Source organism: Pezoporus wallicus, unplaced genomic scaffold (genome assembly GCF_028554395.1).
Source record: "Pezoporus wallicus isolate ANWC-B61680 ecotype Strahan unplaced genomic scaffold, APGP_CSIRO_Pwel_v1 contig_11829, whole genome shotgun sequence".
NCBI classification, from domain to species: Eukaryota; Metazoa; Chordata; class Aves; order Psittaciformes; family Psittacidae; genus Pezoporus; species Pezoporus wallicus.
The window spans coordinates 650,657-676,531 of NW_026635494.1; the positions used below are offsets into that span (position 1 = coordinate 650,657).

At 52.6% G+C, this 25,875-nt stretch overlaps 1 protein-coding gene across 4 annotated transcripts in view; it reads right to left on the reverse strand.

Moving 5' to 3' along the window:
- The window catches only part of NECTIN1 (nectin cell adhesion molecule 1), a 91,853-nt gene extending 84,601 nt beyond the window's left edge, over window positions 1-7,252 (reverse strand). For all 4 annotated transcript variants that reach the window (XM_057433149.1, XM_057433142.1, XM_057433164.1 and 1 more), the window contains exon 1: window positions 6,864-7,252. In XM_057433149.1, the coding sequence (XP_057289132.1) occupies window positions 6,864-6,945 (82 nt within the window). In that variant the 5' untranslated portion in view covers window positions 6,946-7,252. The remainder of the gene's footprint in view (window positions 1-6,863) is intronic.
- Between the last annotated feature and the right edge of the window lie 18,623 nt (window positions 7,253-25,875).

A 25,875-nucleotide genomic window follows, 5' to 3' on the forward strand; every position in this document is an offset into this window, starting at 1 on the left:
AATGAACACCCTTCTCCTGCTCCGCCAGCATTCGCATTGATGGGCAATAGCACTCATCAGCCTCTGGTGCAGTGGATGCAGGGAAGCTGAGGCTGTAGCACACTGAGACACTGGGACAGTCTCTTTCTTTCTGGTCCCAGCGCAGTGGGAGGATGAAGAGGCATCTGAAGGCAGCGGAAAGCTCCATCAGGGCCATGGGTTTGGATGAGGGGTTAAGTTATGAAGCCACACTGTGCTGATAACTCACACAGAGCCAGAGTGTAGGCTCAGCTTGTTCTTTTGCAAGGACAGGGCAAGGTTCATCATCCCTGGCTGCCCTCCTCTGCCCTGTTCCACAATGTCTCTCACAAGCCAGTATAACCATTGGGTATCGAGCTGCTTTACACAGAAACCTGAAGAAGATAGTGACAGAAACCCTGACCTTTCTCCTCAAACTATCCAGCCCTCTGATTGTGCCTCCCAGTAAACCTTGTTCATCGCATAAAACTCTCCCCTAGGTCTATGACTTCTGCCCATCACAGACTGTTTTTGACCCCTGGCTTTGCTAGGATGCTCAGCACAACAGCCTTTAATTACAGACCTCTGCTTGAGTCCCACCAGCCTACTTTCCATTAGACCCTGAGCCCATAGACAGAACTCTGCCCTCAGACTGCTCCCTTGGGCTGTCCTTCCTAGAACAGTGAAAATGGTCAATGAAAGGCTTCTCCCCCTCAGTCCAGAGGGTATCAGAAACGAAACCTGGTTTTGCCACCTGTGGGATGCTCACTACAAAAAGCAGATACCTATAAGGGCAGGTGAAACCCAGTGTCCTCCCCAGCATCCCCATGATGCGGCTACAGACAGTCCACTTGCAGCAGCCTGTTCTGATTCCGTGTCTGTAGCCTCACACAGAGAACAAGGCTGGTTTTGCTCTCAGGTGGCCACAGAGCTCTCTGCTCCAGCCCCCGCGTCTCCCACACAGATGGGCCTTTGTGCTGGGAACTGCTCTCGCCTGTCACCAGAGCAGAAACGCTGGATGTTAGCCACTGGCTGCGAGCTGCATGGACCCTCTGTCAGTCCTGGCCATGCCACCGGATGCCTTGACCTAGCAGGGAGAGAGGAATGGATCTTCCATGTGAAAGGGAAAATAGACTCCAATTCGGTCTGATTACGGGGTTTTCCCAGGTAGGGAGAACTGCTGAGAAGAGAGATGGAGGCAGAGTCCTCTTGACTAACCAGGCTTGGAGCACCTGCTGTCACATAGCCAGGTGGTCCATCTGGTACCTGCCGCTGCTTCAAGGCAGTGATGTGATTTGCAGGTCCTTCTGTAGCATCCCTGCATGGCTGGGAGCAGATGGAGGCACTTTGCTACTTCCTGCAGTTAGAAAGGCAAACAGGCTGGGATGGGGAATGGAAACCCCCATCCTTGTGTTTTCTCTTTCAGGGAGGAGAGTCACAAGGATCTTGCTGCTCTCCCCACCTGTGGGTCAAATGAAGATGGAAAGCACCAATCTCCAGCTGGCTCGGAGAGGTTAGATGAATGGTGCTTAGAAAGTCTTTCCTCCTGCATCACACCAAATAATGTCAAAGGAGGATTATAAACCTCCTGCAGGGACAGCTTTATCTTGGAGGAATGAAGAGACAGTTCATCAAGTTGGGTCAGTCCCTCCTATCCATCCCAAAGATGCCAAAGGGACAAGGGGCTGCTGGCCGGATTTCCCCTATCCCCCGTTGCTGCAGACCTGTACCATACAGCCTCCCTAGCCTGGAACCCCCTGTCCTCCTGGCCTGGGCCTGAAGCTCACTCTCCCCCTCTCATGCCCAGGAGCTGCTGTTTGTCTGCTTTGGGATTGCTGCAGAGCTGAGAATTGCTGCAGCTTTCGTGATGCCAGCCTGCTGCATCAGCCCCAGAGACGGGGAGCAACAGCGGACAGCAAGGCACTGAACTCCCCACGCTTCTTTGGGTGCCCATGGAGACAGGGACACACAGAAATGACAGCATAGGGCATGTAAGGTAACAGTGCTGCGAAGGGCAAATTTCGCTTCCCATTTCTATGTGTGATATAGACAGGGTTGTAAAAGCAGGACTTTAAACCTCGCATGGTGGCACGCTGGAAGGACACAGAGGTGCCTGTCTGGCTGCCACAGAGGGGAAACTGTCCTTCCTCCCAGGGATGATACTTCTGTATTTGAGCAGGTCAGGCAAGAGTTTCTCTTCTGCTATGGAGCTGAGGGGTTCCCCTTGAAAACCAAGCTGGGAGGGCACGTGCCTATTGTGCTGAAAGGGTGAAGTGCATCAACCTAGGCTGGACTAAACCTTTACTGGAGAAGTGAAGAAAACTGTAAGGCCAGGAGAATAACTGCATCTCAACAGCAGGCAGGAGGAAAAGAGAGGTGCGTCTCATGAGAGCTGTCATTCCTTAGTTAAAAAAACTTCACCTGGAACAATAATCTGGGTTAGGGAACCCTCACTGCAGAGCTCTGAAGTCTCTGCGCTGGGATGGCTGAGCTCTGGTAATTAACACAAGAGGTGTCTCAAATGCAAACTGGGTCCCAGCTCCAGTGGCTGGCGGCTCGAGCTCACCCTGCATCAGAGCAGCCCTGATTTAGTCTGACGTAGTTGAGAAAGCAAGAAGATCTCTAGGGCTCGCTCAGACGGGAGTACCTTTGTCCTTCCCTCATTTGTTTCTGCTTTTTGCACTGATATGCCTTGCTGATGGCCTGTTAAAAGGACTGAGCAAGAGCCATCATGACCTCGAGCAATGATGCTGCAAGATGCAAGCCTTTTCTTAGAGGGTTGCGGCCATTCTATCTGAGGTCTTACCAACGCATCCCTGCGGCATTCACAGGAACCATATGATGGGCTGTCCCTACCCTTAGCAGCGCTAGCAGAGGGCAAGGGGTGCCGGTGGAAACGCAGGCCTGGGAAGCAGGTCACGACAACCGGCTCTTCTGGTTCCCTTCGTGATTCAGCCGAGGTGCGAGCGGTGCCCAAAGCATCCTCCTGCTGCCTGCCTTTAAACTTAGCTTTGTGGCTGGTGCAGCTGCAACCCAGAGGAGGGGTGATGCGAGGAGAGAGATGTGCCAGGCTCCACCAGCACCGGCATCTTGTCAGCCACCGGCTAATGTTGAGCATTTGCCTCACGCTAGAAGTGCTGCTGGATGTGCTAATGCCCCTGCTTCTCTCCATCTATTTGCAAATGGATCCGTGTGCACTGGCCTGGGAGCTCTTGCTTGATTAACGCTGCCGGTTCAGAGAGCAAATAGCATTAACCACAGCCGTCCTCTGGCTCTGGCCATGGGGCAGACACCCTCCTGCTTGTGGGCTGAGCTGGCTCTCAATACAGCCTGCCGCCTCACCCACACTGACACATACATGAGCTCATCAATTCACACCAAGTTAGAACTCGGCGGGTTGGTTGTACTGCAACGAGCGAGCTTTAATGAGAAAACGCCAGCAGAAGGTGCACCTCTGCTTCCTGAAATAGCCCGATGCCGCTTCTGAGTTTTGGGAGGAAGGAAAAATCACAAACCAAGAACTTAAACCAAAGGCTGAACACAACTCTGGCAGCTTTCTGGCTGCGTTAGGACAGTAAAGCAGCTCAAGAGTACAAGATGGACCACATCCTGCAGTGACACACTGTGACTATTCCCAGCACTCCACATTGCTGTCGTACCTCCCCAAAAAGGAGCTCCCCCCCCCCGCATCCAGCTGCAGCCAAGTTTGACCCAAGGCCTCCGGGTCACTTGGGCTCAGTCAATGCTGCTTTCAAGTGCCGTGATGGAAAAACCCTGTGTCAAAGGCTCAGACACCTCTCCAGCTCTCCCCTGCTGGGGATCTCAAAGCACTTTGCAAACTAAGACTCACAGGCCCCTCTCAGAGCCCAAGAGGTAGCCCAGTGACAGCAGACAGGAATTTGCCCACAGACGGAGCGGAAAGCTTGGAAACAGAGGCCCGGGTCTGCAGATGCAGGACCAAGCACAAGATGAATGCCTCTTCTCTGCCTGGTTGCATCTCAAGCTGTACTGAGTTTCATGGCGGGGATAAACAGATTGCTAAGACTTGGAAAGCATAAATTCAACCGCAAGTGTTCCTAACCTCTAAAGATCTGCCTTGCACCTCACATCAGTATCCTGAAGCCCTAATGCTGTAGCCTGAGTTGATACCTGGTTAATGGTTCCAAGCGGATAGGCAGGCAGATCTGCATGGAAGGCTGCAGGAGCACTGAATTGAATCCGTTCTGGACGATTGAGCCGATCACATTAAAGACAATTTGTAAAGCAGATTTTTATAAGGGGCTCCTTTATAGCTTTTACAGCAAGGAACTTTTATTTCCTTATCAGAAAAAAAAGCTAACATTGTCAGAAGGGGGAGGGAGGCGGCATAAGTGGATTGGAACAAGATGAAGGGGAGCATGAAGGGTTTTCCAGAAAGCAGGTAGTGTCTCCTGCCTTCCTCTCATCCTTCTTGGCTGCTTGGTACCAAATCACAGTTTCCAACAAAGTCCACAGCCACTGATTCAAAGCTTACATATGGCTTGTTATATATATATATATGCGTGTGTGTATATATATGTGTGTATATATATATCCTCAGCCAATTTGGGCCCAATGCATTGCAAACTTGAGGAACTACATACCTCAGTATGGCAGACCTGTGCTTTAGTAAGGACCGTCAGGCTGCCTTGGCTTTGTGCAGCAGCTAGCACAGCATTGTGCTGGTCCTTCCCTGCAGCTCTGGGATGCATCCACAGCACAACTAAGAGCACAAATGAACGAGGAAACATACACCATGGGATCAGTCGTTCCTGCAAACGTGGTGCATCCACCACTAAACTGGTCCAGCCACGTCCCACCCACACAGGCTGTGGGGTACTCGGTGAGCATGGATTGGGGTCGGGAAGGATTATCTTCCCGGAGCATTGCAGAGCTGGCTGTACCCTTCGCTTGGCAAGGCACCACTAGATGCACCACTGGCTTATCCTGGCAGAGCTGTCAGCGGGACAGTGCAAGACAAACTACCAGGCTACTGCAGAGTGGCAGGAGATGTTTGCCTGACTGCTGGCAGCAAAGCCTTGAGAACAGCCAAAAATAGGATGGGGGGGGGGAAAAAAGCCTTTCTTGGCAGCACAAGGTGAGATACCAGGCTGTGCCAGGGTCACTGTCTGTGTGTCTCCTTGGTGAAAGCTATTCCTAGAGGCACTGAGGGAGCAAAAACCCCTTTTGGTTTACCCAGCACAGTCACTTCAGCATTACTGCAGCTCTAATGCCCTTCATAAGGGTTGTGGGGAGGGTTTCCTGCAGGAGGCTGCTTGGTGGAGGGATGAGAAGGAGGGAAGACCAGGTGAAGAATGGCATGGAAAGTTGTGAGACTCCTTGTGAGGAACCAGAGCGCTGCCAGGCACCTGCCTGGAAGCAGAGGAGTGCAGAGAGCCTGAGGCTCTCCCTTCCATCACCTCTTTCTGTGCACGGCAGATCTCTTTGTCCTAGGAATACAGAGGTATACCCAGACCTGTTTTCTCATCACTCAACCTTTTTCATCTCAGAGTCTCCCTGGTTTCACGACTGCCATCCCCTGCCATTTCACCTCTGTCCTCATCCATTTTAGCTGGACCATTGAGTCACTGTGCTCTGTTGCTCTCCCATGCACTGGATGTAATCACCTCTGTCTTTGCTAGCGCCAGAGACCCATGGGCCCTGGCACTGATGATCGGTCCTTTGGCCCAGACCTTGTTAACTGCAGCCACATTTCAGTCCCAGCCCAGCCAGCCTGGCTGCCTCTCTAGAATGCTGCCCCAGCCCAATGAGAGGGCGAGCGGAGGCAATTTCACCCTGCTTTCGCTGCAGCTTCTCTCCAGCTGCAGATCCCACTCCTTCTGCAGGCACAGGCTGCCTCGTAGCCCTGCAGAAGGCTGTGTACCGACCCAGGGGTGGCACATGTGTCAGCCACCAGCACTCCAGACCCAACCACCACGAGCTCAGCCTCAACAAGGCAAACATCGGTCCTATTTGCACTTCCCAGCTCATTCACAAGCGCTGTAAACCCAGACTGAGGGTCCCCCTTCCATGTCTCCTACAGCCGATTCCGGAAAGCCCTCCAGGATGGCATTAACCCACTCTGCACTGGAGCAGAAGAGTCGCCCGCAGGGCACTTTGCAAAGTGGGTCACTCTTTCACTTCAAAGAGGTGTGCAGGACAGAACAAACGGGGCAGGACCGAGCCCTGGGGTGGGGACACAGGGGCTGTTCTGCAACCGCCCGGGTGGGTCAAATGAGCCGCGGAGAGTCGATCCAAACCTTTGCCCACCTCCTCCTTCCCAGGGATGGATCAGAACCAAAGGGATGGCTCAGACACCACCAAGACACCCGAGTGCAAAAGCAGTGAAAGGAAGGTCTAAAACCCGGTTAGCAGCCCATCCCCTCCACAAAAGAGCCCGTGGGAAGTGTGTGTGTGTGCTGAGGGGAACGGGGGTTTCGGGGATGCTGGACAGCTAAACCCTTCCTTTCTCTCCTTCCGAAACATCTGTGCTCACTCCCCAGCCGGGTGGCTCTCTCTCCCTGGCTGTTATGTCTCGCTAGACGCTGCTCGATCCAAAAAGCAAACAAACGGCCTCAGCTCCCAGGACTCCGGAGCCCACTGCCTGCAGCTGCTTCCAAAACAAACGATCGTGTTGTTCCTTTCCAAGCCAGCGATGAAACCGGCCCCGACTCCCTCCCGCCCTCACGCAGATGCTTCCACACCTGCTCCAGACCCGGGCGCGCACCCCAAAAAAGCCGATCCCACCCCTACCCGCACCCCGTTTCCCCCCCCCACCACCACCGGCACCCCGCAGCGCCCCGGCAGAGCCCACCGCCTCCCGGGGGGACCGGCCGGCAGCGGCTCACCTGGTAGGAGCGCGGCCGCCAGGATGCAAACTCCGATAGTCCACCGAGATGCACGGCAACTTGTCTGCAGCCGTGAAGCCATGAGAGTTCCTTAGGAGAAATGGGCAGGGGTCGGTCTGGCAGCGCCGCTGGGCCCACCCCCCGCAAAACCCCTCCCGGACCCCGGTGGTTTAAGTTCAGGTCTGCTTAAGGGGAATCAGGATTGAAAAACTGTAGGTGCGGGAGGACAAAGAGGTGCTGCGCCCGGCGGGAGGACGGCGGCCGGAGGAGAGCTTCGCACATCCGCAGGGGCCCTGGGGCTCGGCGGGACGCGGGGCCCCTGTCCTCGGGCGCCGGGGCAAGCGCGGTGCCTTCCTCCGGGAAGCGAGCACGGCCGCAGAGCCGGGCGGGCGGAAAAATGCGGTGGGGAGGGAAGGGAGGGGGGGGGGGAATAAAAAAGGGAAGGAAAAAAGGAAAACGAAGAGGAAGGGGGGCAGGAAAAAGGAATCGCGAAAAGCGAGGGAGAGCCCTCGGCGGGCTGCAGCCGCCGCTCGCAGCGCGGCGGTCCCGTGGCTCCAGCGGCGGGGCTCGGCAGCCCCCGCCCGCTGCCTGCCCTCCGCTTGCCGGGCTGCTCAGGCGGCGGCGGCGGCGGGCCGGGTGCGGCGCTCCATGGCCGGGCGGTGGGCGCGGGGCCGGGCCGGCCGCGGGGCGGGGGATGCGGGGTGCCCGGGCTGCGAGGCACGGCCGGCGGCTCCGCTCGGCTCCACACGCACGCACGGTCCCGGGCGGCAAGGGGGGGGGGGGGGGGCGGCGGCAGCGCTCGCCCTCTCCCGCGTGATGTCAGCGCTCAGCGGAAGGAGGGCGCAGCGTTAACCCTTAGCGAGCGCCGCGCTCCGGCAGCCGCCCCGCCGCGGGGATGGCCGCTGCCCGCCTCGGCCTGCGGAGGGGTCGGGGGTACCGGCGTGCCCCGGCCTCCCCTCCCCTCTCCTCCCCTTCCTGCCTCTCCTCGCCTTCCGCCCCCCTCCCGTCAGCCGGCTGCTGTTGGCAGCTGGCCTTTGTTCGGAGAGTGTCCGGCGTACTTGCAGGCGGCAACCTGGGGGCCCCAGGGCGCCGCTCAGTCGCGTTTCCTAAGGTGCTCTGCACCCAGGGGTTGTGGACTCGAGGCTTGGTTTCCGAATTCCCGTAGGGATGGTGGAACGCCGGGGCCGTGGCTGCTGGCGGGGGCAGCAGCATTGATCCGGCGTGCAAAGATGCCTTACCTAAACCGCCAGGGAGATGGACGCGGCTATCAGATAGCATCTAGGTTTGCACTCATAAATGCTTTGGGTGCAGACCCTAAAGAATACACAGTGTTTTCGTGGGGCCTACTGAAAGAAGGACCTTGTTCTGGACACGTTGTGTGTGCGCTGATAAGCGAGGGGATTCAGAATCAGCACAAGGGGCTGATGCACTGGAGGAGGGAGGCACTGCTTTGCTGTGCTTTGTAACAGCCCTTATTATGTGGACACAGACGCAGCCTTTGTGGATCTCTTGCTAAGGAAGTATTTAGCCTGCTAATGCCAGCTCCTGAGCTGCCCTGGCCTCCACAAGGATGCTGAACCCCAAACAAAGATGTGAACAACAATGACAACAACCAACAACAAAGTCATGTTGATTTCAAGCTCCATTAGAACAACACGGGAACAAATCAATGCCTGGCAAGCAGAAAAGGACAGAATCAGTGGGGAAGGATACCACACATAGTGGAAAAGGGAAAGGGGGGGCAGGCAGCAGCTATAAAAAGATATCTCTAAGGACCCCTTCAGCAGTCTCCTCCTTCTTTTAATTCCTTTAGAAGTTAATTCCTGTTCGAGGGAAGGATGGGCAGCTCTGTAACAAAGCGGATTAGCCAGATACAAGGTTTGTTCCAAAATAACAAAAGTTATTACGTAGTAATGGGGTTTAGTTAATAGATTCATAGACTTTAAGGCCACTGGGATTCCTCTGGACATCCTGCTTATGGAGCGGACGCTGAGCTTGCTCTGATGACTTCTGCCTCTTGTGTAAAGCTCCAAGGCCAGAGCTAGGAGCACCCTGTCCTTGTGGACAGACAAGATACGGAGAGCTCCTGGCATCCTCGCAACAGGTTTTTCAGCGGTTGATTTTCCTGTCCTTGGAGTGTTTATCTATCTGGTTTCACCTTTAAACCATAAAATCTCATTATTCCTTTTCCCGACTCCATTAAAGAGATGCTCCAATGAGACATTACTCCCCTGGGCAGGTCTCTCTAAGTTGCAATCGAGTCCCCTACATCGCACAATGTTCCAACTTCATTTTCCCCAGTGTTATACTCTCCTATCTCCCTTTTAGTGTGTTGCCACTGGCACCTGAGGTGCATGGGGCAGGCCAGACCTCAGCACTATTGTTCTAAACTTTATGTGAATCCAGGCAGAGGCATCTGCTTCACACATTGAGGGCCAGCATCTAGAGGTTTTCCTGTATGAAAAGGAAGAGAATAGCCAAAGCAGTGATTATGCAGTACGCCAGGCAGGTCTCTTCTCACCCTTGGCAACCCTTTGGTGCTGCTTGGCCGAGGGGAGCAGCGATGGTTTGGCAAACACTGGAATTCATCGAGTCATTCACTGTGATTGCTAGGAAGGGGAACGCTGTTCCTGGGGGTTTTGGGGTGACACAGAACAGACATGGCCAAAGCAGGGAATTCCCTCTTGGTTTGTTGAACACTGAGATCAATCACCAAAGGAAAACCTCAGGATTGATCATAGCTTGATCTAAGCAAGCTGACATTTCACTGCTCCATCTGGGGTACGATTAAGATTTCCCTTCAAGAATAGGGGGAGATTTGATAGAGCGTTGGGCCTCGGGCTTTCAAATCACAGACCTCAAGCATTTGAGACAAAAACATAACTCCATTAGCAGCAGCAGCAGTAGAACATTAGCCCTGGTGCATCAGGCCTAACTGATTGAGCCAGAATGTATTATTTTCCCGATCCTGTGCAAAGCAAAACCCATCACATTTGGCACAGTTCTGGCTGTTAACTTCTAAGATTTATTACACAGTGCCATGGGGCCCCTGTTCTGCAGCTTTTTGTGAGTCCAAAATTTCCGTGAAGCCCAAGGGGACTTGTGCATGAGCAGGAAAGGCAGGACCAGAATACTTCAGTTTGGCAGGTTTTTGTCGTTTCCAGGGGAGGAAGAGCATAATATGTAACATATTTAATTGCATCACACTGATTTTTTGGGTTTAGGGAGGTCTCTGTGTGCATGTCCTCTGATGATGCTGCCTTCTGCTTTGCCGTATCAGCTGGTTTAGCCGATTGCTTTGTGCCTTGTCTCGCAGCAGTAGGTTTCTAAAGTGCATCCCAGCCAGAGATGTGATGGAGGAGCCCTATCTACTTTATATACCATAGTACCTGCAATAGTAGGGCATGGGTTTCAGAGGCTGCCCATCCTTTCCACTCAGTGTGGGGACACGCGAACCACTCTGATGCTCAGAAATCCCTTTCATGACTCTATAAACATATTCCACTATGAATAAGAAACAAAGAGAGACAAGAACAACCTACCTGGTGCTTCAGACAGTCTGTGAGGAATCCCCCTTCCACAATGGGAAAATGGGGAAAATCATTCCTAATGCTGTACAGAAGGGATATTTACCCACTCTTGATGTTCAGGGGTGGCATAAGTCTCGTTTCAGATAGCGACGAGCAGTCAGAACGGAGATGCGACAGTTACACCAGCCCCTTCCTCTTACACCCCTGTGAAATCTGTCTTAGGCACAGATACTAGAAACGGTGTAGTTGCTTGGCTGACACTTACATAAGTTGTCATGCTAATACGGTTCTTGAAAATTGCCATTAAAGCATGAAACAACATTTGGCTGGGAGAAAAACAAGGCTTGCTTGTAGCTGAGCACTGTTCTGTCCGCCCAGCGTTTTGGCTGTGCAGCCAGCACAAGTTTTCTGCTGATGCTGACATGTGAGGTAACGTCTCTGCAGCAACCTGCTGTACTAGGACATTTCGCGTGTCCCTCCCCAGTGGCTAACGTGGTTGAGCGCAGTCTTCTGGCAGCGTGCTGGAGGACACAGGAATGGGTTTGGTAAGGGTTCTGCAGTGACACAATGCCTTTGGATGGGGTCTTTCCTGGCGAGCTGATTCACATCCTTTCGCCCGGGGGCCGGGCTGGAATCAGGGCAAATGGCTCATCCAAATCTTTGGAAATGCAGCTCCTATCTGCTCTGGGGTGAGCACAGCACATGCTCAGGAACAATGGGGCTGAGCTGATGGATTGCCCTCAGGGGACCACTTCGCTTCCATCCTCGGGGCTGCCACGGAGGAGGAAATGTCACCCAGGAATTCCCCCACACTGGTGAACTCCAGTTCCTCCCTGATGTCTGGGGCTGTGCCTCTGCTCCCCTTCTGCAGCCGTGGCCACTCTCCAGTGGCTCCCTGCACACGCACTGTCTGGCAGAGCTCTGCAACTTGAAAGGCTCTTGGACTTGAATGGACATCTTATATAATTTCATACACTGATTATTACCAGAGGGGAGGAAGGGGAGGAGGAAATGCTCTCGAAAAGATTCCTCTGTGGGGTTTTTCAGCTGCTTTTGCTTGATCAGGAGCCCCCAGCAGAGGCCTGTCGTTCTGAGCTGGGCGTGCAGTTGACACTTGTGTCTCCGCTGCGTACCTGGTGTGTTACTTGCTGCAGCGCTGATTGCATTGAGTTCTGTGTTTATAAACATTTTGAATCCGTGCAGGAGGCTGTGCTGAAGGCAGTGTTAAAGCCAGCATCGGTTTTGTTTTTGCCTTTTCATCTGTAAACACATGAAATGTGTCTGCAGCGCAGTCAACAATGAGGGATCAGAGGAGCAAAGGGCTTCCTGAGCTGATTCTTTGCTTGGCTTCACTTCTGAGCTCTCCTGATACAGCCTCCTACATGCTTACATGAACACACATACGTATGCACACGTAGACACTGTACAGACAGCGGACACTCCTTCAGATCTGAAAGGACTATCCTTTTGAAAGGCAATTCAGTGCTGATAGTCACTCCTGTCCTGCTGTTCTCTGGATAGGGCCAGCAGCTGGAGAGGATATTAAATCTGAACTGGTGAGAAAATTGCCTCCCAGTTAAGGGAAGCTGATTGTAAAGTACGGTTGTAAGCAGTCTGCAAACAGCAGTGGGGTTTTACTGGCCCCCTCTCTTGAAGGGTTTGTAATAGCCTTCTTGCAATGCTATCTGAGCGCCTTAACCCTCTCAATCCCCACAGCACCCCCTTGTGAGACAGGAATTAATCCATAATCCTCATTATACATGGAGAAAAGAAGCCCAGGGAGATTAGGAATACCAGCCTTGCAGGAAGCAATATGAATCCCACTATGGGCTTTCAGTGGAAAGGGCCTCTAAGTGCAAAGCTGGTGGGCTTGGAAGGACCCGCGTTTGGAAATGCCCAACAGAAGCAGATCTGGGTGCCTCTCAATCCAAGCAGCAACAAACCAAGTGTGAATTCGGTCTGGAGTGCTCCTGCATGGGTAAAACTGCTGCGAGCAGCATCCATGTGCGGCTTGGTCCACCTCTTCTCGGCTTTCTGTGCCAACGAGCACCTTCCACTTCAGCCATTAACGCTCAAGTTCCTGCTGGGAGATGGTTTTAGTTTGGAGCAGAGCTCGGCAGAAGAGGGGTGGAGGCTCCATCTGTTGATAGGCAGGGGAAAGGGTTCCAAACGGCTTGAGTGCTGCGGGGGCACCTCCCGCGTTCCAGCTGCAGGAGCAGGGGCAGTGCAAGCATCCCACCGGAGCAGCAGGATGCGGCTGTGTCCATCCTGCCCGGCACAGGGACCACGGCGAGGGGAGCCTGTCCGGAGGAGCAAAGGGCCGAACACCATGCAAAGGAACACGTTAGGAGCCCCAGCGCCAGCCCCGGGCGCCGCAGCACCGAGCACAACGGCCGAGCACCACCTAGTGTCAGCAGGATCGGCTCCGTCGGGCAGGGCATCACCGGTATCGCGGCGGGATGGCTGCGTACACATGGGTCCGGTGGTCAAGGTTAGACAGAGCGTTCAGAGGTACGATGGTTTAGAGAAAGAAAACAGGGGTGGAAATACGACCTGGTCCAGTGTGAGGCGTCCCTGCCCCTGGCAGGGCGTTGGAACTGGGTGATCTTCAAGTCCTCTCCGACCCAAACCATTCTATGTGTTCCTGGCACTGCTAATGAGGACCAGCAAGGGGAATTCTCCCTCTTCTCTCCACACTTGTCTCTCAGCTCCAACATCTGAACTGGTACGCTCTCTGGCACTGACACAGCTCATTCAGAGCATGCACAAGCCTCAGAGGTTATCGTATCAGAAAATGGTATGCATTATTGAACAGTGTTGTAGCCCTGCCTTCCTGAGTGCCTTGGCAGTGCCCTTGCGTGGCAAGGAAGGCAGGACACAGAGTCCCAATACCCCAAATAGACTTCTGTCTGAGGGGTTTAGAAGCTGCTGTGCAGTCATCCATGAGGGAAAAGCCACAGAGAGGATTTCTTCCGAATTAGAAATTCACTGACATGTTCTGCTTTGGATTTGAATCGGGCTCAGAACCTGCTGTAAATTTACAAGTGGAAATAAGCCCTTTGCTTTTAGTAGCTGGACAAATACGCTCCTTTTCTTGCATAAGCTCTTCTGGAACCTGATCTCTGGATCAGAGGGCAAGAAGTCAAGAGGTTCGCAGGCCTGTCTCATTTTCAGGCTGTCAAGTCAATAGCAGCAGAGTGTAAATTTGATGCTGTGGCAGCAGAGCTGCTGCTGTGAACGGGGAGCAGTGCCCCTGCAGACACCACAGTGAGTCTGGAGAGGGACATTGCCATCAGCAGAGCACTGATTCCACTGTCACCCCGCTGGAATCAACTCCCCCGTGTCAAGGTGCGCCTCTGGAGCAACTCCAATGCAAATCTACAGCAAGCCCAGAGCAGACGTGGGAGTTTCTGGTGTAAATCTGGACTGAGTTGAACACAACTGGTGGGGCAGCACGGCAGCCCAGTCCGTGCTGTTGTGGCTGGACACAGAAGGCAGCCCCAGCAGTTCCCAGGCAGATGTGAGCTCTGTTTAAATCCACATCCAGGTGGGGACACGTTTCTGCTGCACAAGCACCTTCCCCATCCAGTGCCGGCTGCTTGTGACGCACATCCAGCAAAGTCTGTCCCCTCTCCCCCCTCCTGCTCCCAGCCAGGCTGTTAATTTCTGGCTGTCACAAACGAGCTGTTCCTCTGTGAGCAGAGCCCTTTGCCCCTCTCCAGCAGGCGAGGCAGGCATCAGCCTTGTCAGCATCAGAATCAGCCACAGGAATCAACACATCCCGGTGATGCTGATTTATCGCCCTCTGGGTTGTCAGCATAAATACTTGATAGATACAGATATGAATAATACAGGCTGAGTTTACCTTGTCGGCATTAATGAATCTCCTGTTGGAGAGCAGGGGGAGGCCGTCGCCAGGCTGTGCATGCAGTGGAGGTCTCCTGTGCATGCTCCTCCACCGTCCCAGGGAAGGTGAAGGGGTTTAATGCAAACAGTGCTGTTGTGAACCTGGAGCAATCCCCTTTGCAGCCTGCTTTTGGAAATGCCAACTGGGCCTGGCTCTTGTCTACTGAGGGGGTTTTTGCTGTGGTCTCAGGAGCTGGAGATGTGAATCTGGAGGGACTCCAAGGGAAATGTTTCTGTCAGCCTGGAGTCGCTGCAGAGGGGCCAGCGGAATGATGTTGCTGTTCTCTCTCAGAGGACAGACCTTTCCTCATGGGCCAATTCCCTCCTCCTGTCCAACAGTGGGAGCAATTGTTCTCCCCTATCCATGAGCTTTCTTTCTGCAGGTGTCGGAGGGAGGAGGTCACCTTCCTCATGCTGAGCTCCTAGGAGATTATGGGACCTTTCTGGAGATGCTGGATAGGGAGGCATTTCTCGTCTCCCTGGGAGAGCTGGAGGAGCATTTGTCCTCATGGCTTTCACTCAACTAAGCCAAATAGCCATGCAGCTAGCCAAATAGCCAGCCCCTGCCTGATAATTCCTACTAGCTGATTGGTTGGGGGATGGAAAATACTAGGAAAAATACGGTAGATCTATGGTACTTTACAGTCTTCCCATGGGAAACCATGGGAATTCCTGGATTCCTCCTCAATGGGGAGACCTGGGGGGGTGAGGTTGATTTGCCCCACCTCCTAGTGTTTGGGGGTAATGTGGCTCTGCTTCCAAAGGCTGTAAGACCTCGCCATCCCTGGCACACAGGAAGAGTTGGAGGCTGACTTCATGAGTCATCCCTTTCCAAGCAGGGAGAAAAATGTCACATTGCATTCTTGTTTGCAAATTCTTCACATGTGTATCTTGAGCTCTCGACACAAATGAGCTCCCAGTGGAAGCTGTCTGCAGGGCTCAGTTTTCCATGCTTTTGGCGGAGCTTTGGTGATGGTTCTGGGTTCCAAGCTGCCCTCTCATAGGGTGACAGCTAAAAGAGCATCTACATGGGGTCTCATGGTAGTGGAGATCAGCATGTCTTATCCATGGCAAGAAGACAGAAATCTTCCAGCAGCAGAGACAGGCTCCCGATATAGGAGTCTCTGTTAGTCTGTATTTCTGACACACATTTTCCCATGTAATATTCTGTGTGGTGTTCAAGGCCAGGTAGGGCACAGTCGTGTCTATTTTGCCCTGATGCAAGCAACTGGGACTAGAATTCACTTTGCAGCAGAGCTGCCGATGCCTGTCTGTAACACCACCACCTGCTAGTGTACCTGAGCACCCAAATCTGGGCCTGAGGCTTCATCATTTCGTGCCTCAGTTTGCCACCAGACAGCAGGTCACAGCTAACAGGAGAGTTTGGAGGCCAAAAGCCCTTAGTGGCTGGAGCATGCTCATCCAGAGCTTAGGTAAATGCATAAATGGTTTCCGTTTGGTGCATTATGGGAATGTGGCCCTCTTTGGAGGTGATGTGTTGTGAGATGGATAATAGCAGGGACAAGCTGTTAAGAGCTTTCTGTCCTTCTGCAGGCAGCAAGGATTTCATCTTTTAAGATAACCTGAGAGGGGTAGGGCTATGGGCTCACTCCATTTGTCAAGTGATTCTTTTTTCTTTAATGCCTTTAAATACTTTTACAGGGTCTGTTAATGAAACTTTGGTGACCCTGGGGCTCCTGAGGGAATCCATCTGCATCTAAGTGGTGGAAAATGAACTTGTTAATGGCTGGGGCCTGCTCAGTCAATATAGGAAATCGATTCTCAGTGATGAAGGGCTGTATGGGAAGGGGCTTGGCTGAGTGGCTTTATCTTGAGGATGAATAGGGATGGGTGGGTGGGCAGTGCAGAGCAGTGACTGATGAAGAGGATCAGATGGTGGCTGGGAAAATGCCTCATTTTTACTGCTAACTGCAGGGAATTCATTCGGAGGGCTTGCCAAACTGAGGTACTTGTGCCTGAAGGACATGTGGAAAGCCTGTGTAAGATCTGATTGCAATCTCTCTACTTCTCTCTTCTGTGCTTGTACCCCACCTAGCACCACAGGAGGTCTTCTTTCCCTTCATTCCCAGGTTTCCCCTAGGAAAGAGAGATGCCTCCCCAAAGCCATCCATCCCTGCTCCCATCAAACCTGATCTGTCACAAGTAATTCAGCATCGGGAGGGAGACTAGGCTCCTGGAAGAGCTCACACTATGGATAACAGAGGATAAAGGCTGGCACTACCAGAAGGCCATTGGAAAGCCTGGTGTCTGGGTCCTCTGGGAAGTGCTCTGGAGTCATTTGGACATCTTCCCTGCATCTAACAGGAGTTATTTTGCCCTTTGCTAGCCCTCTCCACTTCTAGCTCATTCCTTTCCCCTATGGCCTTTCTGCACTGCAACAGGGACACAGGTTCCCTGCCTTGTGCTGAACTTGTACGTGAGCAGGGACTTGCAACTCCAAGGGTATTAGCAGTGGTGGAGTTACATCGTTGAGGGGATGGTGTAAAGGGCGTTAGGGTGCCCTTTACATATGAATGTGGGGAGGAGGATGACAGTTTAGAGAGGTAAGGAGGGAACAGGAAGCGTATTTTTCTGCATTTGGGGATGCTGTGTGTGCTGTACACACCATCTGTGCACTGGTGAAACCGTGTTGGGCCTTTTAAGAGCACCGATCCGCCCTTTCATCTCTCACACAGGGCAAAACATGTACCAGAGAGCTGGGAATAGAGCCTCAGACAGAGTAAATTGGTCACGTTCTGCTGGTATCCACAGGGTGATGCTGATTTTCATTGCAGAGGCGGATGGCCCAGTGAACAACAGCAGGGCTGACTGTGCTTGCAGTCAGGGTCCCTTTACACCCCGCTCCTCTGCTTCGGGGGGGATCGCCCTGGTTTAGAGCAGCTGAGCCTTCAGGGAGTGTACGGAAAAGGCAAGCTTGGAAATGGGAGGAAAACCTTTATGGCTCTAAAGCAGCTTTGGGCATCTGCAAACTGCTTTGAGATCTGCAGCAGCCAGTTGCCAAAGAGGAGCCGTTTAATTATGATGTGATTGGTGCTATGCCCTTCAATGGTTCGCACATCCCGTGGGTCAGATCCTCGGCTGATAAAAGCTGGGAGCACCAAACTGATTTATGTCCACTGAAGATCAGCTGCAGTGAGCCCACGTTATGCCATTTGATGAAGTCTTCTCTCTCTCTTCTCTCTCCATTTGCCTTTAGTCACTAAAATCTGCTTCATTAACAAACTCGCCCTAATCACTGCTCCTGAGCAGTGGAGCACTTTGCCCAGTGGGGCTCTGCATGAAGCTTCTGCCCAAGGATTGTTACAGTGAATGTAATGCACACTCTAATGACTTTGCTTCTCCGTAGCCAGTTGTTGGAGGATATGGAGCAGTGATTCTGCACCGCTCGCTGTGCTGGGAGTCTCTCATGGGTGGCTGGATGGTAGCTGTGAATCTGCTCACCTCCTGCACGATGAAACGTTTTCCTTCTCTAAACAGTCTGGTTTGAATCACAGGCTTTTAGCTAAAAGCATCTTTTTGCGGAGTCAGAAAGTGAAGGCTAGGAGGATGCTGGAGGTGATGCTTCAGGTTTTAGGCATGTCATGGAAAGAGGGTAGGGGTCTTTAAGGATTTTTCTGGCAGGATTTGGCTGGAGCTTTTTGGGAAAATAAAAGAAGAGGCTTCAGGAAATACAGTTTCCTGATCTGGAAGTGATTACATTTTGTCTATGCCATGAGGGAGGGAAAGATGGGCATTGAAAAGAGCATGATCCATCTATGTGCTCGACAGTAGCTGCCAATCCTCTCGGCCCCACGTGCTCGCAGCTCCGCTCTGTCAGCACGGCTGATGGAGACCCACACCCAGCCCCACAAAGCAACGCAAAGAGTATAATTTAAGCTGTCCTATTCCTATCCTGGCATGGATCCATTTGTCGGAGACGTAAGAGTCTCCCCCACACAAGCCATCGCAGCAGCGTGTTGGCTGTGGGGAGCCACGCACTGCGCGGCGGGGCTGGGGGAGCGGGGAGGAGCAGCCCAGCCAGCATTATCCTGTGGGCGGCTTGTTTTTCATCCCTCCCACCCTCTCAGTGATGATGAGGCCTATTTTTTCTCTCCTTCTATGTGCAGAAATAGCTTGCGCTTGTCGTAAATCACCTCGGCTGCAGATGGTGAGTCACTGGTTGATCAAAGGCGAGACCCTTTTCGAGGCCTGAGCGGAAGACTGGATGCTTCAATAAATCATTAGGAACCAGCAGTAAAGAGAGTTTCCTTGGGTTTAACAAGAAAACCTCACCACCCCCCTGCTTTGTCCCCCATGCCTGTGTAAATGGAAGATCTCAGTGACATCAATGGGATTACCTGATTTAGGATTCCTGTTTCCTAGGTTTTGGGCAGTAGTTTTCTGCCCCAGCCAACAAGTTTGGATGGCAGCATGGGGAAAAGTGCTATAGCCGGGGGGATAAATCTGACTGAGCACAAGTGCTAGGAGCAGGGAATGAGAAAGGACCCAGAGTGTTGGCATGTGCCATTCACCAGTAGGAAATGATCTAAGAAATGCAGAGTCCAATGGTATCACCATCTGCTAAGCATGAGTGTGACATGAGCTAGCATAGCGGTGACAGGAGCTGGGATGCAGGATGAGATGAACCACAAGGTCCATGATGTGACTGCATCAGGGTCCAAGATGCCACACTGTGTACCTATTGCAAGGTGGGGTGAGGTGGCAGTGAGCAGGACTGCTCATCCAGATGAGACAAGGAGCATTAATGTGGCTGTGGGGAGAGGAGGAGAGACTTAACCCAAGCCATGCATCTACCAGCATCAAGGATGGTGGTATCCTGCCCAGGACGGAGTACTGGGTTGTGGGGGAGCAGAGGATGGTGTGAGAGCTGTCAAGGGAAGACAGGAAGACCTGAAAGTGTTCCTGTACACGACACATTCCTTTCCTCTCCTCATCCCTTGCATGTCTCCAGCCAGCCTCTCTGGGAACTAAGAGATCAATGGCTCTTGAGTCAGAGACTCCGCTGAAAGCTGAGCAGATGAAGGGTTTGCCATCTGTGAACAAGTTGTTCTGATTGAATTAGGGAACATTTAACATTTACAGATAATTAGAAACAGCCACCCATTACAAAGGGAGCAAGAGGCAGCAGAGAGAAGAGAAGCTTTTGAAAGGCGATTGGAAACTCCTTGACACATCAGCCAGGGGAGCTTTTCAGATGCAACTTCTGAGAGGTTCTAAATGCTTTGTGCTCATTACATCCCACATCTTGGAAGCCATGTACCTTATCTCTGTCTCTCTCTTCTGTCCTCTCCATTGTGTTCCTTAGCTACCTTTTTCTCCCAGCCAGCTATCAGCCGGGTGCCTTTCTGGTTGATTTTGACAGCGTGTCTCCTTTGGTGCCATACTGGGCCAAAGGGAAGGAAATTTGCTTTTCATCTCCATGACTGTCACAATCTCCTTGGCCTGGCATTGGGCTGTGCAGCCATGGGGAGACACAGCTCTGGATGCAGAGGCTCCTGTGCTATCCTGACCTCTGCAGGATAGACCTGCACGTAAAGCTGGTTCACATTATTTTCAAGCTAACTTTATTACGTAGAAAGATAAATACCCTTGGAAAAGAAAGAGAAAAATATAATCAAGAAAGAAAGTAAAATATGTAAAATACTGTCTTTTCTATTCCAAGATAGCTTCTTTCTTACAAATTCCTCTTTTTCTTCCTCATGTTTCCTTAATATGTTTTTACATCAACAGTGTTAAGAGAAGGCTGTTTCTCGTACTTTGCTTTTGAGAGAAAAAGAAGAGAGTGGAAATTTGAAATTCCTCAAAACACAAAAAGAGATGATTTCCTTCCCAAAATTTCCTCTGAAAAATAGCTGGCATCTCTCAAGCAGCTTGAGCAGTAATTGTGCTTACATCAGTGACGGTAATTGCATTGCATCTGCCGCAGAGAGTTACCCAAGAGGTGAAACCATAACGCTGCAGCTGCCCTCTTGCTGGAAGAAGAAGCCTCAGTGATGGCTCTTGGGCAGCGGCTCCTTGACTTGACCTGTGCTCCAGCACCACGGGTGGCTCCAGGAGCAGAGGCAGCTGCAGTTACAGCCCATCAATGGGCATCCCACCCTCCAACAGAGCAGAACAGGTTCCTCGGGGCAAGAAGGTGATAACGGCAGAATTAAAAGGCTGGAGAGGCAAGAGAGGGGATGTCTTTAGGAGGTCGGTTAAGGACACACTCATTTGAGAGCGGGATGATGATGAAGTGATGTAGCTTTTGCAAGACATCCTCAGGTCTTCAAAGAACATGAGCTGCATGAATGTTTTGTCCTTGTAGGACTGATTTTGGGTGAGCAGTCCTCCTAGGAAGGGCTTGTTCAAGGGTTGCACAGCTGGGTTTGCTCTTGGCTGGTACTGGAACAACATCTTCCTGTTATCTACAGCAGGGTAAAGGTGAAAGCCTGTCTAAGCAGCCCTAATGGAGGTAGCTACATCGAGGCTGTGTCCTAAGGAGGCGCTTTAAAACTTGCCTAAAAAGCATCTGCAATGAAACTGGAGAAGAGCTTATGGTACACAGAGGTAATACTCAGCTTCCCCGCATTTCTTAGAAGGAAATAAATGGAAAACTGAGATTTCTCCGCAGGTCCAATAATATCCAAAAGCCTCACTGGGATAATGAAGTGAGAAGCAGACAGCTTTCAGCACAGCTTGCACCCCAGCCTTGTTTACCAGGGCTACCCCTAGCAGGCAGCGTGTAGGACCCTGACAGACATCTAGTGGCATTTTCCTATAACTACAAGCTAAGAAGGGGGTGCCGGGGAAAGTGGTGGGGTATGTATGGTGGTAAGGAGACGGTTCTGCTCTCCAAATAAGTAATGGGCTTTGGTCACGGGGAAATACAAGTCCCTGTCGCTTGCTTTGGCATCCATCTTAATGGAAGAACAAAAGGGAAAGGCTGTGATGTAGAGTGTTACTTCTTGGAGAGTCAGGCTGAAAACAAAGGAATCCCTGCAGACGGCTCACCCTATACAACCCCATCAGTGCTGGCTCTGCTGCTGTTGGTGGGGAAGGACAGGGTATGGAGGGCTGTCGTCAGAGAGACAATGCACGCTGGGGGGATCTGCACGTGCCCACGTCTTGGCTGGGAGCAGGAGGAGATGCCTCCAAGGGGGTGTCAGACGCAGTTACAGTGAGCCACGATATTTATAACAAAGTGTGGGGGAAGGTGTCACATCACATTACACTGATGCTCCGGCGCCAGAGACACAGGGGCGATGCTGCAGAGGGGGATGTGGTGGGGGCCAGGAGGCGGTAAGATGAGTTTGCTCTGCAAGCACCGAGTCTTTGTTGGGGTCCTGGCAGCGTGGCACACCAGAGCAAGGTTTTCCTTCAGGCCAGGGGAGGGCAAGCATCACGGATGCTAGCGTCAGCTGGTGGCCTGGCCCTGCCTGAAGGGACAGTAAAGTTAGGGTGTATGGTGGTGAAATGGGGTAAATACAATCCGGGTATTCCCAATGTACTTAAACACTGGAGTCTGTTTTCTTTCCTGGATGGATGTATCCCACTTGCTTTTGTGCAAGGGGGATGACATTGGCCTCGGAGCAGAGCCTTGCTGACAGACCTCCCTTCACCAAGCTATGACCTAAACGCTCTTATCTTTGGAATAAACAGTTCCTTACAGAAAGCTAGGCTGCGTCAATGCAAGCATCTGGGATTGCACAACTCCCTCCCTAAAGAAGGAGTCCCTGAAAGCACCCAGCTCTTTGAAACTGCTGCAAAGAGCGGGCCAAGACGTAGAAAGCTGAAGCCAAGGACCAGGTCTCAGAGCTGCGTTTTCCCTGTGCAGCAGGAGGAGGCCCCATGCAGAAATACCCTCATGAATTGTAACCAGAGCAGCGGGAGCTCCTACACGTACACAAGCATATCCCTGTGCATCCAGCTCCTGCTCCTTCCCCCGGCCCTGGCAACAGTACAGTCAAACATGGATGCAGTGCAGCACAGCAATTGCAGCCTTCACGGGCCTCTTGAGGCCAATTGCTGGGGAATAGCTTTTGTCAGCTGCTGTTTGTCCCTCACTGCAAACATGGGAGCATCTCTTGAGACAGCAGCCAGCACACGCGCAAGCAGAACCGGAGCCTGCTGCTTGGTGCAGTGTTTGGTGCTGTTCTGGTGGCAGGTAAACCCTCTCCCCACAGTGGTGAACAGAGCCTGGTCTCCACACGTCAGGCTTGGGTGGGCTTTGCACACCCTGCAGCAAACACTCGCTCAGCGGAGGAGTCATCCACACTGCCCTGCAGTGGGCCAGTTCAGCCTCCATCCACTCACACGACCCTGCTTTTCTCCCTGCTTCTCCCCCATACAGACAGCCCTGCCATTTACCTCGCAGGGATTCAGCTGCTCAGTTCCTGCAGGGATTGATGCTCTTTCCCAGGGTGTTTTGAGTCCAGGTTGAGCATCCCAGCTCCATTCAGAAGCAGAGACCTCATCGCTGTTGGTGCCAGCTTTTATTCTCATGGGGTTCTGCCTGACTGCCTTTACTGCAGTGCAAGCGTGGGTATGGGTGACCTTGGCCCCTTTTCCTGCCCTTATGAGGCTGCTTCCAAGTGCCTGCAGCGCTGAAGCCGCAGTCCCTGAGTGGAAGTGGCAGCAGCGGCTGCAGACAGGGAGGCAGGCTCCCCCATAGCCCCCTGGGGCAAGTGTTCCATGGGAAGACATCGGCTCCTGCCTGATTTGCAAAGCAGGCTTGCACGTCTCCATTCGTTTCCCTATGGAAAGGAACACTCTTGACCTCAGCCCTAGACCAAGCCAGCCCTGAGCTCTGGTGGGCTCCGCTTGTCATCCCCTGTGTGTGGCGATAATAGCAGGTGGATGTGAGATACCCTCGTTAGGTTATCACAGGCCTGGGCTTGTTCCCTTGAGCCATGAGGATATCCGCATGAGGAAAGAGGCAGGAGAAAGGAGGGCCAAGAGCACAGGTTGGTAGTAGGCAAAGGGCTGGAGCACCTTAACAGGTATGGTCCTTTGTTAGCACTGCTGTCAGGGCTGCTTTTGGAAGGAAAAGGTGCTGGAAGCATGCAGGTTGCTAAGTGAGAGCCGTTAAGTAGTTTGTAGCCTGTGTCTTTGTGTGATGGGGTGTATTTTGTGCTGCATACATCTGTATGGTCTGTCTAACACAGAGTGTTGTTGCATACCTACTGTGACAGACCAGCACGTGTACTGTGACTGGTGCTTCAGTATGACTACCTGGGGAAATACATCAGCAGAGAGCACACCTTTCCCGTGCTCTGTTTGCAGTGGGATCAGAGAGGGACACAATGTCCATACGAGGACAGAAAACGGCTGGGTCCCTGCAAGCCCACCTCCATGCATGGGTGATACGTGTAAGCATCCTGCCTTGGACATATTTATGCCGATGTCTGACTGCAGACGTCACATCCACGTGGCGCGTTGGGCTAAGGAGGGACGGGATGTGTGTGGCTGTAAGGCATTACATCTCCCCGCATCCTGGTCTGCAGAGCTCTCTAATGTCACGTGTGAATCAGCACGAAACCCAGGCGTTTGGTTGGGATGTCCCTGCCTGTGTGTGCTCTGCAAGGCACGTCCTGCAGTGTCTGTGTCCCGGGTGCCTGTTTGCTGCCTGAGGTCCCGCCGGCTCCGTGCCCACAGCAATGGCACAGCGCCACGACGCAGCCAGCCCTCTGATGTGAGGGCTGCTCCTCTCACTACCCAGGCAGTTTAAAGGAGGTCATCCTTGTCCCGCTACAACCAGCGACTAAGGCAGCCTGGCATTTACCCAGGGTTTATTTGGACACTCTAGAGCCAGCTGCACACATTTTTTGGTTGTTTGGTTTTGTCTGACTTCGTGCCCTTTTGGTGATTCCTCATAACCCCAGCTCAGAGGAGGGACAAATCCTCTCTGCTTTCAGGGGAAGGAGGATTGTGCAGCATCCGCCGCATGCAGACAGACCATAAAAAGAAAGAGAAAGCCTCTTGCATTATCTGTCCTGGAAATGGCATTTTGTTCTGTGTACAATTCCCTTTGACTCTTTAGGCAAAGATTTATTCTCTCTTTTCTCACGACAGCAGAGTTTGCAGCCTTCCGGTAAGTTTGGACCAGCCCAAATTAACTGTGCATCCTCAGTGTCTGATTAGCTCTATTTGCTGTGTTTTTATTGACCTATGCAAGTGAAAAACTAGGTCAAGCCAGGCTGATGAGGCTAGATCTGGCTCTGTAATATAAATCAGTGCAAACGAGGCCATCCATTCGCTGAGCCATCAAATCACGCTCAGGGGTGGGTGGCCTCCAAAGCATCCAGGGGACATAATTAGGAACTTTCCCAAGCTGTCAATCAGAAGTGGAGCGTGGATTGGAGGTAGAGGGCGGATGGATTATTTTAGAAGCTGTTCTTTGTTTCTCTGGCGAGGGGCATTTTATCAGCAAGCGGATGAAGCACAGTCACTGGGATGGCTGCAAATAGAAAGGGCCCTTGCCCATCTGTGACTCCTGTACAAAGCCTCTCCACGGAGAAGGGATGGAGGCAATTAATAGAAGGCTGCAGGGCTGAGATGAGGTTTTGTTCTACAGAAGGGAGAGCAGAATCTTTCACCCAGCTTCCTTCCTAGCAGACCTTATTGATGGCTTTTGCCACGCACAGCCAAGGGCGATACAGCCAGCCTCTACTATGGAGAAGCCTTTGAGACTCCTCTAATGTTGCCTCTCCTGGTTTGGTTGGATCAGAGCAGGAATCAGCCTGTGACCCAATCTGCTGCCACTGAGTTAGGCACACTGCTCCGGGGAGAAAAGAGGCGGTGAAGTCTGTGACAGGCTGAGTTCAGATGCATTAAAAGAATCCCTCCATCACCCTGGAAAAGCTCTTTGCGGGGAGACTTGTGTGTCTGGTGCTGGAAGTTTCCAGGACAGGAAGCAAGGAGCAGCCTCAGCTGGTCTCATCTTCAGCGTGTGATGTGCTGGGAGCGCCGTGTCACACAGCATTAGCTTCACGCTGTGACAGCTCAGGGGCTCACAAAGCCACTCTGCAAGGGGGGCAAAGCAGAGGGGGCCAGACCCCAAGTAGTTTGTGCTGGTGTGGCAGGGCTCAAAGAGGGGTACCGGGAAGGGGGTGCAGGAGGCTCCTCGCTGCATGCGCAGAGGGCATAGCAGGCTTTGCCTGCTCATCGTGATTACCCGCGGGGCTGCCAGCAAGCCGCTGCTGGATTGGCCTCTGCTCTGCAGTGTGTGCAGGGGGGGAAGCTCAGGTCAGCGTCACGTTGTGCTGCCAAGAGCCACACATGTGATGGCCAGCTGGAAGAAGGTCACCTGGATGTGAAACCCAGTCGGGATCCGCTGTTGAAGAAGCAAGGGATCTGGGCAGACCCGTGCAGGGTGAGTTCAGCCGTGATCACAGAGCAGGATGTTTTCAGTGCCCAAGGGGAGGCAGAGCTCTCCTGCATGTTCTATTGCATAGATGTCAGGCCACAAATGCCTCATCCTTCACCCCTGAGAATATCTGCAGTCCCTTCTCCGTGGGATCTGAGGAGGTTTTGTGTGTTGCAATGCACAAGGCAGAAGCCCTTTCAGTGGGAGT